Below are 17456 nucleotides of genomic sequence, written 5' to 3'. Positions count from 1 at the left end.
GTTTACATAGTGTCGTTCATGGAAATTGCATTATATTGTGTCGGTCATGCAAATTGCAATTGCTGAGGAAACACAGACAAGCAGGAAGGCAGCCAGGCAAGTGGTGAGCCGGTGCCAACAATTGTCCAAGCTCTGCAGTCTTCTATGTATGAATATTTTTTTTTTAAACCAATTAATGAGTGTTTTTTTTTATAATAGTAATTTATATTCTTGGTTCTTTCGGTAAAGTCACGTTGAAGGGAAACAATAAAACAATAACATATATATAAAACAATAAAATTCTCACGACGTTTCGACTGCAACACAAGCAGTCATCATCACTGCTTGTTTTCAAATTTTCTTGTTGTGGTTTTCACACCTGATGATTGCTTGTGTTGCAGTCGAAACGTCGTGAGGATTTTATTGTTTTATATTTGTATTATTTTATTGTTTCCCTTCTACGTGACTTTACCGAGAGAACCAAGAATATGTATAAAATATGCCTATTTTTTCAGGCCAGCAATTAGGTTCACTTTATAATCATGTGTGAGCTCGTTGAGACAAGTCGTATTTCAAGGAAAAGCTTCAAAGCAAATTGAGTACCGCGAACCACATGTTTTGCAGCATAAAAGTGGTTTGGAATGAACAAAACAATATGCAAGTTTGTAGGTTATGTTAAACTAATAGAGTAATAAAACATAATTTAAATACAAATTTTAAACAAAATAAAACTACAGATTATGCAAAAAGGCGAATAACGATGAATATAAGTCATAAAATGTAATCCTGTAATTCAATTTAAATGCAATATAATTGGGGTAATTACGATTGGTTTTCTACGTGAGTAGCTTTTAAAACATTTAGTTCGGATGGCCAAATAGATATTCGATTTGTGAAATATAATCGGACTGAGATGGTGCAATAAAAAAGTGAAGTGCAAACACAATATTATTCCGTATAACTGAAGCATTATACATGCAACACAAGACACATTTTCTCATATTAAGGACTTAGATTTAGCGTGAAAATGGCAAACACTTTGTCTGGCCAATTGAAGAAACAGTTTTCTCTTGTGACTCAGGTGCACATCACATTGAAAACTCATTTATTTAGAACTGCTTTTCGTGTTTAGTTTGTTGTCCTTCCCCTGCACCTCCGATTAGCAAGGTTGGCTACGTATAGTGCGAAAGATGTTCGACATACATACGTCAACATACATGCATACAGCAGTGGGCCATGCCAATGACCTGGGTGGCTCCTCCTCCTCCATGCCTTCTCGAACACGGAGCAATTGACTGCTTTGCTTAAATTCACAAATAAAAACTGGGTCTAAAAATACCATGAATGTGACTGTCATGAATGTCCTTATGGATAGGGGTCTAAATAATTAAGGTCAATATTTCCCGTTATCAATTCATTAAAGTAAATGGGGAAATAATCCAACGCAAGGCACTTAATAAGAATCTTCATGAGATTAATCGATTGGCTGCACATGCGTTTTTCTCCCTCCAGCAGTGTATGTATGCATGCGGTACAGTGTTAAGCAACTCTGCAGGAGAGCCATGTAATATCACACTTAATATAAAAAGTGAAGGGTAGCTCTGCAGATGAGCTTGCGTTTTACTCGTCCTTTTTGATCACAATGATTTTTCCATTCTCTAAATGCATATGAAGTCAATGTGTGTGTGTCGGTAAAATCGATGGTAAAAAATTTAATTATTTTGTAAATACGTGGGGTTTTTTTCATGGGGTTTCGATGTATGGGTGACAGAGAGGTAGGGGTGACATTTAGAGTCATATGCAAGAGAAATATTGCTTATACTAGTTGTCGATGACAGTAAGAGAAGCACGGCTATTGAGCAAGTAGAACTTGTGATGAAGACATAACCTGCCTCCACCTTCGTTGTGGCTAAAGAAACTCCTTCACCGCAGCTCAACTGAGATGGCGCTTTCAGCCATTGCCGCATTAACTTAATCTCTTTGGCTAAGTACGCTTGCTTGTCTTTTCGGAGCTTGAGTGCAACCAAATTTAAGTGTGAACACCAACACATCCAATTTTTGCAACTTACATATAATCTAAGCAATGTAAAGTAAAGATGTAACAATGCTGTTACCATCACACCAAGTGCATGGGAAGAGCCCAGTAAAGTGGAAAGGGCTTTTTCATTCTCCATCCCAGGGCCCTCAAACGCAAGATCACGTAGTTATTGGCCCCATTCCCTCAAATGAACATTGGCCCCCAAGACATCCAGCCACCCTGTCACTTTTAGTCATTTAGTTTCTTAAATTAAACTTTTAAGGTTGAAAAATTGCCACAGCTGGATGTAAGATCAAAGGCTTCTAGGCCTGGCTGACTCTCGCCTATTTCTGCATTCCTTCGTAAGAATAATGAGCGCGTAGAGAGAGAGCAGCAGATACGAAAAGCATGCCCGGGCACACAGCTGGAAGGCTGCTGCTGCTGACTGAATATTACTGTATTTTTAAAAATGACAGAACACAAGCCAGGACCAAAAAAAAGTATGGTTGACTGCCAACATTTAACGAGTTGAATGAACATCCGGGTAAACACTATCCTTTATAAAAACTTTTTTTTTACAAGTTTGGGTATAAATTTTGATTTAAAGCTTTCGTGACTGCAGGGATTCATATTCTTATTATTTTATTGTTTCCCTTCTACGTGACTTTACCGAAAGAACCAAGAATAAGTTTGGGTATGTTTGTCGCTTAAATTCTAGGAGAAAGCTGTGAACGGTGAATATATTATCTTTAACAATATAATAGCAGACTATTATACCTACAGAGTGTCTTTGATCTCAGAGATTTAAACGTAATAAAATGTTGTGTTGTATTTTTTGGTGGATCGAGAACGATTTAAAATGTCACGTGGGTACCGTCCTTGTTGAAGGTTGAAGGTGTTACCTGACATCTTGTCATACATTTTGCAATTCACCAATGGGATTTTGTACATAACCGTTTTCAAAGGGGAACTGAAGCCTTGGTAAACCAGGTTAATGCGTAATGTTATGTATCCAGAGGAAGGCAGGTACATTTAAATTTACTGCAGTGCATAACCATGTTCTATGGCATTGTTAGCAAAAGAGTAACGATTTCAAGGCATGCTGACGGGTAGCAACAAGCAATCCTGGCCATTGTGCATTAGTTTAAGTACCACGTGATTGATGGCAAGGTCACAGGGTGAGGACAAACTATATTCTTACGCGTTTTATCTGCGGAGGACCAAATGTGTTTAGATATGTAAGCCATAAAATCGGGCACACTTACATAATGCAGTACAATAATGGAAGGCAGTATATTACATTTGTGTCCACAATGTGTTTTTTTTTCTTTTAACATGCCCGCTAAAGTGCCATAACCACGTTGCGATAGTGTAAGCCAGGAAGCACTGGTTCAACCAGCATTAGTCTGTGTACACATGCCACTTGCTGTGTTGCAGAACCATCTACTCAAAAAAACGGGCCTGTACCCATGATGGCACCACTTCCTTTAGGGCGATTATCACCAAAGCTAATTCAGGAACGCTTTGTTATTTGCTTGACCTTGCCGATGCACCATGTGAAGGGCACTCCGCTAAAGTATACGATCGAAAGAGTGTTGCTTTAAATTTTGATTTGAAGCTTTCGTGACTGCAGGGATTCATATTCTTGGTTCTTTCGGTAAAGTCACGTAGAAGGGAAACAATAAAATAATAAAAATATAAAACAATAAAATTCTCACGACGTTTCGACTGCAACACAAGCAATCATCGTCAGGTGTGAAAACCACAGCAAGAAAATTTTCCTGATAAACAGTGAATCCTATATGTAAAATGTTAATGTAAAACCACGGTGTGTTTAGAAAAGGATAGCCTTGTCTATGAAAAAAATAGCATTTCTGAAGCCACATCTATGAATATAGCTCACAAACAAACGTTTAATTGACATGTTACATCATTAAACACGAGTGCAAACACGAAAACAGCTTTGGATTGAGACGAGGCTCAAAAGAAAGCTGTCTCTGGTGTGGCCCAATCAGGTTCAAGGACAATGCATATCTTATCAGAGTATGTTTTTTTTTGCATTTTGACCACAAGTATTGTGGTTAATGCAGACATGATTCCTTGTAAAAGGTTTCAGTTTGGTGTTTTAACAACTTAACACCTGTTTTGTGGCCAGATAGAAGGGGAAAAAAACTATTTTCAGCTTTGGATTGTTGATCAACTGAATTGGAAAAAGCCTGTAAAGAGGATTTTGTTTCTTAAAACCATATTAACATTCCAGAAAAATGGGGACACTAAAGAGAGATATTTTATTCCCAGCTGATTCTATTCATTTCAATGAACATCCTTTTTTTTAAATATAAATACTCAGCTTGGTACTTAACGGGGCTGAAGTGGTGACAGCATGGAGGAAAGCGGATATTGTGCAGCAGATATCATTGCGCCATGATACAAACATTTACATTATAGACTGAAATAAAATGCAACTGCCACTGTGCTCATATGCAAATAATTAATTTACTCGGGCTGTCCTTGTTTACGGCAATTATAGTGGAGCAATCACGAGTTTTCAAAGGAAAATAAATGGATTTAAAGGCTTGATTGGTGTGGAAAATTCTTTTTTTTTTTGCAGGGAAACATTTATTTGTTGCCCGACATGCGCCTTTTGGCTTTGCACGCTCACCTACTATTTAAATGGTGTGATTCCCGTTCAGATGCGACTAGAGTGGTGTTCTTCATTGCAAGGCCTGCGGGCCACTGGCGGACCCTGGTGGCCTTTAGTGAGACCCCTGATGTGCGGCTCCCGAAAATACACAAATGTGAAGAAAAAAACGTCCATAATGCCGTAAAATGGTTTCAATTGTGTGACGGTCCTCACACTATCTGCGAAAGTGCCCCCCCCTCTGAAAATTAGTGAAGAACACTGGACTGGAGCGCTGACCAAGGATTTGTACGCCACACATCCCCTTTCCCCTTGTGCCAGTGCGACGGCGTGCAGCTGGATCTGGCCAACAGTTCCCTGGAGGGCATCACGGTGCTCAACATTCCGAGCATGCACGGCGGCTCCAACCTCTGGGGTGAGACCAACACTCGGCGGGTCAGCCGACGCAGCAGCATGCGGAGGAGTGGCCGAGAGAAGGTTCAAGCCACCATTGCCGACCAGCGGGAGCTCAAGTTCTGCCAGCAAGGTTATTGCAATCACCCGCGTGCACTCAAGACAAAGATCCCCCGTATAGGCAAAACAGACTTTTGGGTCAAGTGGTGTTCGCAAGCACCTATGAAGGCCGGCATGGCACATGAGGGGGTGGATGGCCAGCACCATGCCCGGCTGCCTTTGTCTCCCTAGTGGCAATGTTTGCACACTGTGCTAGGTACTCATTTTGAGAGGCTGAGTTGATCTAGGAGAGGCCCAGAACCAGTTCAGATTATTATAATTATTGTTACTTGGGTTGCCGGGTTCGTATTGCAGTATGCTAACCACTACGCTACCACTCCCCACACACATCAGCGTTCGTCCACCAGCACGCATGATCACACACGTATCACATATGTGATTGTCCAAGTGTGTTTGTGTGAGCACATGAACACTGCCTCAGGGGGGCTCATGCTCCATTCCTTGCACTCGCGAATGATCCATTCCCCATGTTTACCAATATTCCTCATTTATATGTAAATAAGGTCATGATGTGTTGCGCACAACTGTTGATTGTGAAAAATTGAAAATGTTGACCCTGTGAAAGCACACGAGCAGTTGTTTGAGGTGTGTTGCATTCACCACCTGAACGAACTAGCACACACACACTGTACACCAAAAACACACAAACACGGATTGAAACTGAACGCATCCCTGAACATATTGGGGGGGAGTGGTGGCGCAGTGGTTTGCACACTTTGCTATAAACCCAGTGACATGAGCTTGATTCCTCATGACGGCTTACAGTGAGGGGAAAATAGTATTTGATCCCCTGCTGATTTTGTACGTTTGCCCACTGACAAAGTAATGATCAGTCTATAATGTTAATGGCAGGTTTATTTGAACAGTGAGAGACAGAGTAACAACAACAAAATCCAGAAAAACGCATGTCAAAAATGTTATAAATTGATTGGCATTTTAATGAGGGAAATAAGTATTTGACCCCCTCTCAATCAGAAAGATTTCTGGCTCCCGGGTGTTCTTTTATACAGGTAACGAGCTGAGATTAGGAGCACACTCTTAAAGGGAGTGCTCCTAATCTCAACTTGTTACCTGTATAAAAGGCACCTGTCCACAGAAGCAATCAATCAATCAGATTCCAAACTCTCCACCATGGCCAAGACCAAAGAGCTCTCCAAGGATGTCAGGGACAAGATTGAAGACCTACACAAGGCTGGAATGGGCTACAAGACCATTGCCAAGCAGCTTGGTGAGAAGGTGACAACAGTTGGTGCGATTATTTGCAAATGGAAGAAAGACAAAAGAACTGTCAATCTCCCTCGGCCTGGGGCTCCATGCAAGATCTCACCTCGTGTAGTTGCAATGATCATGAGAACGGTGAGGAATCAGCCCAGAACTACACGGGAGGATCTTGTCAATGATCTCAAGGCATCTGGGACCATAGTCACCAAGAAAACAATTGGTAACACACTATGCCGTGAAGGACTGAAATCCTGCAGCGCCCGCAAGGCACATATACATGCCCATCTAAAGTTTGCCAATGAACATCTGAATGATTCAGAGGACAACTGAGTGAAAGTGTTGTGGTCAGATGAGACCAAAATGGAGCTCTTTGGCATCAACTCAACTCGCCGTGTTTGGAGGAGGGGGAATGCTGCCTATGACCCCAAGAACACCATCCCCACCGTCAAACATGGAGGTGGAAACATTATGCTTTGGGGGTGTTTTTCTGCTAAGGGGACAGGACAACTTCACCGCATCAAAGGGACGATGGACGAGGCCATGTACCGTCAAATCTTGGGTGAGAACCTCCTTCCCTCAGCCAGGGCATTGAAAATGGGTTGTGGATGGGTATTCCAGCATGACAATGACCCAAAACACACGGCCAAGGCAACAAAGGAGTGGCTCAAGAAGAAGCACATTAAGGTCCTGGAGTGGCCTAGCCAGTCTCCAGACCTTAATCCCATAGAAAATCTATGGAGGGAGCTGAAGGTTCGAGTTGCCAAACGTCAGCCTCGAAACCTTAATGACTTGGAGAAGATCTGCAAAGAGGAGTGGGACAAAATCCCTCCTGAGATGTGTGCAAACCTGGTAGCCAACTACAAAAAAACGTCTGACCTCTGTGATTGCCAACAAGGGTTTTGCCACCAAGTACTAAGTCATGTTTTGCAGAGGGGTCAAATACTTATTTCCCTCATTAAAATGCAAATCAATTTATAACATTTTTGACATGCATTTTTCTGGATTTTGTTGTTGTTATTCTGTCTCTCACTGTTCAAATAAACCTACCATTCAAATTATAGACTGATCATTTCTTTGTCAGTGGGCAAACATACAAAATCAGCAGGAGATCAAATACTTTTTTTCCTCACTGTACATCAGTGACGAGCGTTGTATCTGAATTTGTCCTGGGCCCTCCCCCCCATCCTCCTCCCCATCCTCCTTTCACAAACTCACACTGTCCAGCAGTGAATTGACAAAAGGTTGCTGAGGTTCATGTAATGTTTTAACTGTAAAAAAAATATTGTACGTTCATAAAGATGTTATATTATGCAGGAAAGACTCAAACCCTTTTCAGTTGAGTCATTCATTTTAATGTCTGGCCAATTCATGTTTAATAAGTGCTTTACATGTACGGTATAACCAAAAAATCACCAGTCTGTTTGACCGAGCATGCATACGTGTACATATATACATATAGAGTGGAAATTAGATATTGTATTGGTGACTCACTCAAACCCTCCTGGACTATGTTAGCAACCTCTACGCACCTTTGTTCTACACGTCACATTTCCATGATCACTGGCAACAGAGATTGGTTGGCAAGGAACAACCCAGGATCAGCACCACATAGCAGACCCAAGTTCCTTCTACGTCATGAGCCACAAGGCTTCATCATTCACTCTCTTCCTCTCTTATGGGAAGTTGTTTTAAAAATGTAAAGTGTTTTTAAACATACAATTAATGGAGTCTTGGATGACGATACGAACCCAAGCTATAATCTCTTATTTTGTAATTCTTCTTTCGTATGGCATTGTGAAAAGCAACAGTTTTTATTTTTTCTACATGATCATCATAAATGAATGCAAAGGTTCCCCATCCAGTCCAATGATGTGGTTGACGCAGTGTGGATTTCAGTGATACCGCCAGGATGTGCATGGATGGAGCGTTCATCGGTGATGTGCTTGATGGTTTGGGCTTCTCTCCACAGACGCAGTTGGGCGATTCTTTGATCTTCCATTTATGCAATGTGTACGCGCATCTGCCGTGTCGTGTTCGAGCGTGGTTCAGCGTGCTCCGTAGTTGTTGTGGAAGAGAGAATCCCGGTACTTCCACCGTCGGATCGTGAATGATGTTTTTGTTTGCCACGTCCATAGCCGCCCATGATTCAGACCACGGAATGGCGGCGTCTTTATTTTCGGCTGCTCAAGTGGAGGCGCGTATCCAGAACGGTTTCCTGGATTTTAGCCTTGGGCGCGGGGGTTCCCTTAGATCTTGATGAAATGTTGTCGTCGCATCATCGCGTCGGATGTTTTGCCGGAGCGATATTCGCCAGCACAGGAAGCCACAGGAGTGGAGTAGACTTTAGGGGACCGCTGATGATACGAAGCGCGTTGTTTATTTCGGCATGGAGTGAACAAGGGCCTGCGTCGATATCTTCAACGTGCTGGCATCGCTTCCCCAGGTTATTCCTACACGTTTCTGAATAATATTCACTCGTGCTTTCGTTTTACCTTTAGTTTGTTTGAGGTGGTGATGGTAGTTAAGCGTCTGATCCAGGGTAACTCCTAGATACCGAGGGTGTTCATCACCATGCCTTAGCTTCACCCCGCAAAAGTTAACATTCAACGTTTTCGAAGCTTGTCTGTTGTTCAGGTGGAAGGCGGAGACAACGCTCTTCGATGGCTTTGGCTTAAGGCGCTAATCCTTGGAAGTATTCTTCCAGAGTCTTCAGATCTTTTTCGAGGACTGCCTCAGTGTCCTCCATTTTTGTTTGGGTTGCGAGTGCGATATCATCCGCATATGTGAACTTACGGCAAGATGTTGCTGGAATGTCGCTAGTATAGAGATTGAACAGCGCTGGTGCCAGAACTGATCCCTGCGGGAGTCCATTGTTCAATCTTCGTGGGCTGCTGGCAGCTTCACCAAGGTGGACGGTAAACCATCGGTTGCTCAGCATTTCGGTGATTAGTCTATTATCGGGCGGCAAGGCATGGCTTTCGCAAGCTTCAGCAGGAGTCCTTTCTGCCATATGATATCGTAAGCTGAAGAGAGGTCGATGAAAGTTGTTGCTGTTCTGAGCTGGCATTCGAAACCGGCTGCGAAGTTGAAACAAGCAGAGTTTACTGTTGGCTGCGCATCCTGTTTCCACATTGATCCCACGATGTCATGACTGGTTATGAGCTTTGCCCAGATAAAATAAGCCCACTGGTGTTTTGTCTCTCAGCCTGGTTTGCCAGGGAGGATGGCACGTTTCCCTGTGGTCATGAAAACACGGCAGGCGCTGAGCTGGAACTTGCATTTATTCCAAGTAGTTGATGTCATCCTCGATGTCCATACTCATCACTGGGCAGATTGCCCTCTACACACATGGCAATACACTCTCCTTATACACAGGCACAAAAAGATATGCTACAATGCCGTAACAAGCACATCTGTTGAAGCACATTATCACAAGCACATCAGAACCAGCACGAATAAACAAGCACATGTAACGAACTACAATAAATCACATTTTCTTGTCGAGCACTGTTTTTCATCTTACGTTTGTCCATTCTAACGTGGATGATATAGTTGTGTCGATTGGGAAAGAGGCAAATGACGTTTGCTGTTCATTTATTTTCACTGGTTTTGAATGGAAAAAGGTGGCATCATAAATCATATCCAGAAGGAACATTGTTTGTAATGCAGAGGAATGCAGAATCATCGAATTGCACGCACATTGGTGAGCGTGTGCATGATAGGTTCACTGCACATGCTTGATTAGGCACACAGAGATAGGAATCAGGAATGCCGGCACGTGTTTACGTGGTGAGAACTGCAAAGAGACATCGCCTTCCCTGAGGAATCTCTCTTGGGACGAGAAAAAAACCCCCAATGTATGTCTTAAATACCATCGTATTATTTAAATTGCAAACAAAAACAGTTAATATTGCACTGTTAATTAAGTCCACAGCGGATTACCTGAAAGACAAAACACTTATGCACGACCATTTGCAGTTGAATTGCAGTGCCAAGAAGACTTATACAAGTATTCCCAGCATTGCCGGTGTGAAATGTGTGAGAAAATCTGGCAAAACAATGAACAAGTATTCCTCTTTCAATTGAGCACTAGTGCTCTATTGCAGTGCATTTCTTCTCATTATTAATTTGTGCTTTGAAGCTTAGTAGAGCATGGTAATTGAAATAATTGTCACAAATTAAATTAGACCCAGATCATACAGCACACAGGCGGCAGTTCAGCAAGCAAATGAGCAACCAACTCCCAATTATATAACGGCATTATCCTGAGAGGGACTCATTAAAGAGGAAGTCTGCCATTAAAGTATGCATTGAAAATAAAAACTAACCTGTTGCAGCCCTTGCAGGTCATGACTGTGTGTCACCTGAAAAAGTATTAGCACTCATTCATAATAAATTGCCTGCAGCTGCATTTCCAAAGGAATCCTCATGAAAAAGAGGCATGTTGTGCACTCTTACCGTGTTGGCATAACATTTGTCTTCCTCTGAGTTTTTGATCTATCAAAGACAAACATACCCCCATATAGCCTTCACAGACTTTTAGGACAGGTGCTGTTAGTGATTACTGATGAAGACCAGCATGGCACGGAAGGGGGTGGGTGGCAAACGCCACGCCCGGCCGCCTTTGTATCCCTAGTTGGCGATGTTCACACAACACTCCAGGTACTCATTTGAGCCTGAGTTTACCTAGGGGAGGCCCAGGACCGGTTCAGACCATCTTCACGGGTGCTAGCTGTGAGGTGTGGCTCAAACTCAGATGGCGGGCTTCGTAGCGTAGAGGCACTACCACTCCCCTCTGTCACACAGAGGGGAGTGGCTCCCGCACGCCTTTGCATCAGCACGCCTATGATTCAATGAGCAATTGTTGCTTTGATAGCCCTGTGCCATGTCTGAATGAAATACTTAATTTATTTACAATGTGGTTGTCATGTTATGAAGATACATTTACCACTCTCGCATTGAAACATCTTAGCGTGTTGACTCTTTGGTATGGAGCGCACGACACGTGAGTGTCTGAAGCAATATGATTTCTAAATGTAATAAAGTACTCATGAAAAAATAAACACAGGCTGAGAAACACACTGCCAGCAACCCCCATCATAATCATCATTAACATTGTCACGTGTACTTAATAATAATACATATTTTCAGCTGTGTCCCACAATTAACCATGACAGTTGTGGAGTGTATTTATTCAATGTTTATACACCACTGCCAATGAAGTCCCTTGAGCTTTATTTTAAAGTTGATCAAAACAATTCTTTCCTACTCACACACATCAGAGGATATTTTCACATATGCGCTGCAATATACGATGAAATATAAGAAATGAAAAAAACTAAGTTCTTAGCTGCACCAATAGATTATATTACTGAACGTTTCATTATTTTTTTGTCATTTTATTTTATTTGTAATCCATACCTTTCAAATACATCATGACTCACCAAACATTTCATACCGGCATTCATTTTACAGAATGGTGCTCATTTGACAAAAACCAGTAACCCTTTGTGACAAGCTGGTGTGTGTGATGTGTAATTCAAGTGTATGCATCGTGTTGCATGCACATATATCCCACGATCAATTACGTCCGAGTTGAATATTCATGATTTTAATCATGAGTGATTGCTTATGCATTATTAAGGGACGATAGTGGAATTGTTTTAATGATTATGGAGTGGCACTTACCTTGTGAATATTGATAATGAGTTGGCTGCTGAGAATTGTGTTTAGTGTCAGAGAGTGCTTTACTGAGGATGGCACATTTTTTATACCATAAATTAACACCAATTACACAGAATTCTCTTCCAGTTCCCGTGATCTCATGAGTGGGGGGGGGGGGGGAACACATTCAGTGGCAAATCTATTTGAGTAGTGGAACGTGCACTCAATTACACGCGTTCACACCTCTCTGCACATTCTGAGGTACACATGCTCATTCCACTGATAAGCAGCACACTGTTAACATCTTATAAATAGAAAAAGCTGCTTTTTTGAAAGTGTTTTGTTTCCCAGTGTGCCTCAAATATATATACGCATTGGTATTGTTCAGTTGAATTGAGATTGGTTTAAGGGATTTGAAGTTATTGTTAAAATGTCTAGTTTCTGTCCTTATACGGATGGATAGATTGACAGACTATGAGGGGCATAGAAAATATTTCCGAAGCATACGAATAAGTAGCCTACTTGTCTCCATCAATGCCAGTCTCTTGATACCTTGTTAAACAACCACAATTACTCAAGCTGGGAAGATATATATGAAGCATATACATATTATCTCCATATATAAAAGGCAAAGTTGTGATTGTGTCTGTTCAAAATGTTTAGCGTGCTTTCCAACATGCAACAAACTGCAAATTTGCCAAAACAACCCCCTACCTCCACGCGGTGCCGGACGGGCAACTCTGTCGTGGACAGTGCTGTAAGGGGAGGGCCAATTCCGATTGGCTCCTCCCCTCATGGCGTCTGTGTCCACCACAGTGGCTACACGGGGGCTCTGGACGGGTGCAAGGGGCTGGTAACCCCTCCACCTTCAATTAATTACCACTAAACTACGACTGAAATATGTAACTAATAAGCTTGTGCCGGAGGCCCCGGGGGGACAGGCGTCTATGACGTCTCCTGGCCAAACCCCAATTGGCGAAGCCAGGAGATTGAATATCTACCCTCGGGATTCCTCCAGAAACAACGAAAAGCCACTACAGATGGTCACGTGGAATGTTCGAACGCTCACTGCGGAGGAGAGGCTGCCACTCCTCTGTCGGGAGCTGGACCGGTACCGCCTGGATCTCTGTGGCATTCAGGAGGTCCGGTGGACCGGTTCTGGCTCCTGCCACCATGAGGGGTGGACAGTCCTCTACTCGGGGCAGCAGACCGCCAAACAACAGGGTGTAGATCTTCTTTTGAACAAAAGAATGAAGGGGGCGTGGGAGCGTGGCGGTGAGGTGTGGGAAGCTGTAAGCCCCAGGCTACTTTGGGTTCGCCTTCCCATCAACCGGAGGCGAGGAGTGGTGGTCGTGGTTACTTATGCCCCCACCGAAGACGAACATCCGTGGAGGGATGCAGGCAAAGCCGACTAGTCAGATGCCTTCTATGACCTCCTGTCACAGGTGCTGGCTAAAGTGGCCCCTCGGGATAGAGTCATCTTGTTGGGTGACTTCAATGCCCGAGTTGGTCATGATGCTGGCACCTGGTCTGGAGTGATTGGAGGCCATGGGCCAGATCAGCTCAATAACAACGGTAGGAGGCTGCTAAATTTTGTGCAGCCCATGGGCTTGTAATTACCAACACGCTGTTCTGGCATCGGCGCATCCACACAACATCATGGATGCATGCCAGGTCCAAGCAAGAACATCTGCTGGATTACATAGTGACGGACCAGCGGATGCGAGCCCATGTCCTTGACACCAGGACCTACCGTGGAGCTGATCTGCCCTCTGACCATCGACTAGTCATCTGTAAGATGCGCCTGCCATTCTTCCACTCCGGTGGTGGGTGTACAACCAGGATTCCATTCCAATCTAAAGTGGCCTGGTCTCAGTTATCTGATGAAAGTTGCAAGCGAGAATTTCATCATCGCTTGCGGCTGGGGTTGACATCGTCACCCACTCCTCCTGATGTCGAGGGTAAATGGGCGAGGTTTATGACTGTGGCTCATGCAGCTGCAATGGCTGCTTTGGGTACGCGGTCCAGACCTCCCCAGAGACCCTGGCTGACAGAGGAGGTGTTCAGGATGGTTGAGAAAAAACTTCAGGCCGACTGTCATTGGCTACAGAATCCCACGTCAGAGAATGAGGAGGCTTACCGCAGCCTTCGCTCGGAGGTTCGGAGAGCCGTGAGGCGCTGCAAGGATGGGTGGTGGTCGCGGGTTGCTGAGGAGATGGAGTCTGCCTCAGTGGCCCGCGATCACAAATATCTATTTAACTCTATCAAAAAAGTAACCTGCAGCGCCACACCTATTACCATCATTAGGGGAAAAAACGGTGATCCAATCTCCGACCCCCAGGAACAGGTTTGCAGATTTGCTGAGCATTTCTGTGAGGTCCTGGGGGAGGGGAAATCCCTCAGCCAGGAAAACATCGTGGCACAAAGTGGGGATGACCCTGTTGAGGTTGTAGTGCCTCAAATATTGGAAGAAGTCACCCCTTGTGAGTGGCTGGCTGAGGTGCCATCTGTTGAGGAAGTACTGAAGGCAATCCGGAGTCTGAGATCAGGAAAAGCACCGGGTAGAGACGATCTCCCAAGCGAAATGTGGAGGGAGGGTGGCGTTTGTGCACAGACTGCCCTATATGACATCATAACAACAATCTGGACCACTGGACGGGTTCCGCAGGATTGGAAGGATGCCCTGGTGGTCCCCCTCTTTAAGAAGGGGGACCGCACAGACTGTAATAACTACAGGGGCATCTCACTCCTCAGTGTGCCGGGAAAGGTCCTGGCAAGGATTATTCAACATCGCCTTGCCAGGCACGCTGAGGAGAGGCTTGCGGAGCCCCAATGCGGTTTCAGGAAAGGGCGGTCCTGCACAGATGCTATATTTTCTGTCCGTCTGCTACAGCAGAGGTGTAGGGAATTCCAACAAGACCTACATCTCTGCTTTATTGATCTGGTCAAGGCCTATGATACCATCAGTAGGCCTGGGCTCTGGGTTGTTCTTCGTGCTTTTGGAGTCCCTGACCCTCTGCTCACGATCATTAAGGACCTTCATGATGGTGAGCGGGCCTGGGTAAAACTACTTGGCCGGGAGTCAGAGCCATTCCCTGTACACCTTGGGGTGCGACAGGGATGTCCTCTGGCTCCCACATTATTTAACATCTATTTTGACCACGTAGTTCGTGAAGCCTTCAATAGCTGTACCGGGGGAATCTCCATTTGGTACAGATATAATGGGAGGCTGATCAATGCCCGGGTGCAGTCAAGGGATGGCTCCCTATTGCTCAACGACGTTATGTATGCCGATGATTTGGTAATAGCTGCTCATTCAGAGGAGGAGTTGGAGATGCTGCTGCTGAGACTGGAGCGTGTCACTAAGAGATGGGGCCTTACCATCAGCCCCACCAAAACTGAGCACCTGCCTGGGTATTTTGTACCATCAGACACTCCACCCCCACAACTCCCAATCGGTGATGGGGCAGTTGTGGAGAGAGTAGAGAGTTTCCCATACCTGGGCAGTGTGCTTATGACCAGCTCCAGTTTAACAGCAGAGGTCTAACTCCGAATCAGTCGAGCGGCAATATATTTTCATCGGTTGCGTAACGCTGTGGGAAAGCTACCTGGTCTGTCGCTCCGCACTAAGCTTCAGGTCTTCTCGGCCACGGTCATTCCCTCCCTTCTCTACGCTTGCAAAAAGTGGACCCCCTTAATGCAACATCTTCGCCGGTTAGAAACATTTAGGCTGGCCTGCCTACGACCCATCCTGGGTTTAACCAGGCTGGATTGTGTGAGGAGCTCACAAATCCTCGAAAGATTTGGGCAAGGTCCCATCGGTGAGCTCCTCCGACAGGCAAGGCTGCGTTGGCTGGGTCATGTAGCCCGCATGCCCAGCCACCGCATGCCGAAAAAGCTTTTGTTCGGCCGGATCGAGGGGGCTAAGCGGGCGCGGCACGGGCTAGAGAAGAGATGGAGTGATGTGGTACAGGAGGACGTGGAGCTGAGTGGACTTGCCGATGACTGGTACCAGCGGTGTCAAGATCGGCCTCTGTGGAGGAGGCTCGTTAAGGACGCTACTGGGCAGTTGGAGGCAGTCGCCCTCCAACAACAACGGAGGGCGGAGGAGCGACGCTCACAACAACGAGCGGAGCGCCGGGTGGCTAAAGCACAGCAGGTTGGCACAGTAGGGGGCACAGGTGGTGCATCAGCCAGTCATCTCAGTCATCTCAGTCAGTCGACCCGTGGCACCTGGGTCTGCCCCGTGACCTCCTGCCAGCGGGCGTTCGACACTTCACGTGGCCTCAAGGTGCACATGACCTGGCACAAGCGTTGTGGTGACGTCACTGCCACTTAGTGGCGAATGGCGGTTGTAGTTGTGTGGAAGCGTAACGCATGGTAGTGTAGTGGTTAGCGCGCCGCGCTACGAACCCAGCGATCCGAGTTCGATTTCCTCTCACGGCCACCACCGGTGACGATTATCTGAACCGGTCCTGGGCCTCCCCTAGGTCGACTCAGCCTCAAACAAGTAACTGCTGTGGTGTGTAGTGAACATCGCCACTGGGGAGACAAAGGCGGCCGGGCGTGGTGAGTGCAAGTCCCGGGCGAAGCTGGGTAGTCAGGCTAGTATGCTATATGCGGTATATTTTTAAGCATAAACTTACAGATACTGATGTAGCATTAATCTTATTTATTAAGTATATATTTAATATATAGCTTCAATAGTACAGCTGCATTGAAATAAGAAATGCATGCAAGACAACGTAATTATTCTATTTGTTCGTCAAACTGTCAAGTTATATTAAACATTTAATGTCAAGACATTGTATTCATGCTCAAACAAGAGCGAGACAGTGCACATCTTCTTTTGAAATCGCTAAGCCAGTGGTAGAGAGTCAATATTTAAATGTAATGGTCTTCCTTTCTATAATATTATTACGTTGGGTCAAAAGATTAGGGCATTTCTGATGGCAGTGCGGCACACACCGTGAGGGAGAATTGGCCATGGAAGATATCACAAAATTGATTATAACGTCGCTTCAACAGGTCTCCACTGGTGGCACACCTTCACCACAACCTGCAAAGGGTATCATCATAATTTAATCAATCCCACATTAAATTTTGATTTTGAAGATTTCGTGACTGCAGGGATTCATATTCTTGGTTCTTTCGGTAAAGTCACCACGTAGAAGGGAAACAATAAAATAATCAAAATATAAAACAATACAATTCTCACGACGTTTTGACTGCAACACAAGCAATCATCAGCACCTGATGTGCTGCAGTCGAAACGTCGTGAGAATTTTATTGTTTTATATTTTTATTATTGTATTGTTTCCATTCTACGTGACTTTACCGAAAGAACCAAGAATATCAATCCCACATTGTGAATGCTCAGGACGTGCATTCAAGCTGAATTAAGTGCTGATGCCCGAGATG

At 44.6% G+C, this 17456-nt stretch overlaps 1 protein-coding gene across 3 annotated transcripts in view; it reads left to right on the top strand.

The window, feature by feature from the left end:
• The window catches only part of LOC116938745 (diacylglycerol kinase beta), a 131922-nt gene that overhangs the window by 95065 nt on the left and 19401 nt on the right, over window positions 1–17456 (top strand). For all 3 annotated transcript variants that reach the window (XM_032946320.2, XM_076056136.1, XM_076056133.1), the window contains exon 21: window positions 4959–5163. In XM_032946320.2, the coding sequence (XP_032802211.1) occupies window positions 4959–5163 (205 nt within the window). The remainder of the gene's footprint in view (window positions 1–4958; window positions 5164–17456) is intronic.

This window comes from Petromyzon marinus, chromosome 4, assembly GCF_048934315.1.
Source record: "Petromyzon marinus isolate PM22_M1 ecotype Great Lakes invasive population chromosome 4, UKy_Petmar_22M1.pri1.0, whole genome shotgun sequence".
Taxonomy (NCBI): domain Eukaryota; kingdom Metazoa; phylum Chordata; class Hyperoartia; order Petromyzontiformes; family Petromyzontidae; genus Petromyzon; species Petromyzon marinus.
This window is presented reverse-complemented; position numbering and strand designations above follow the sequence as displayed.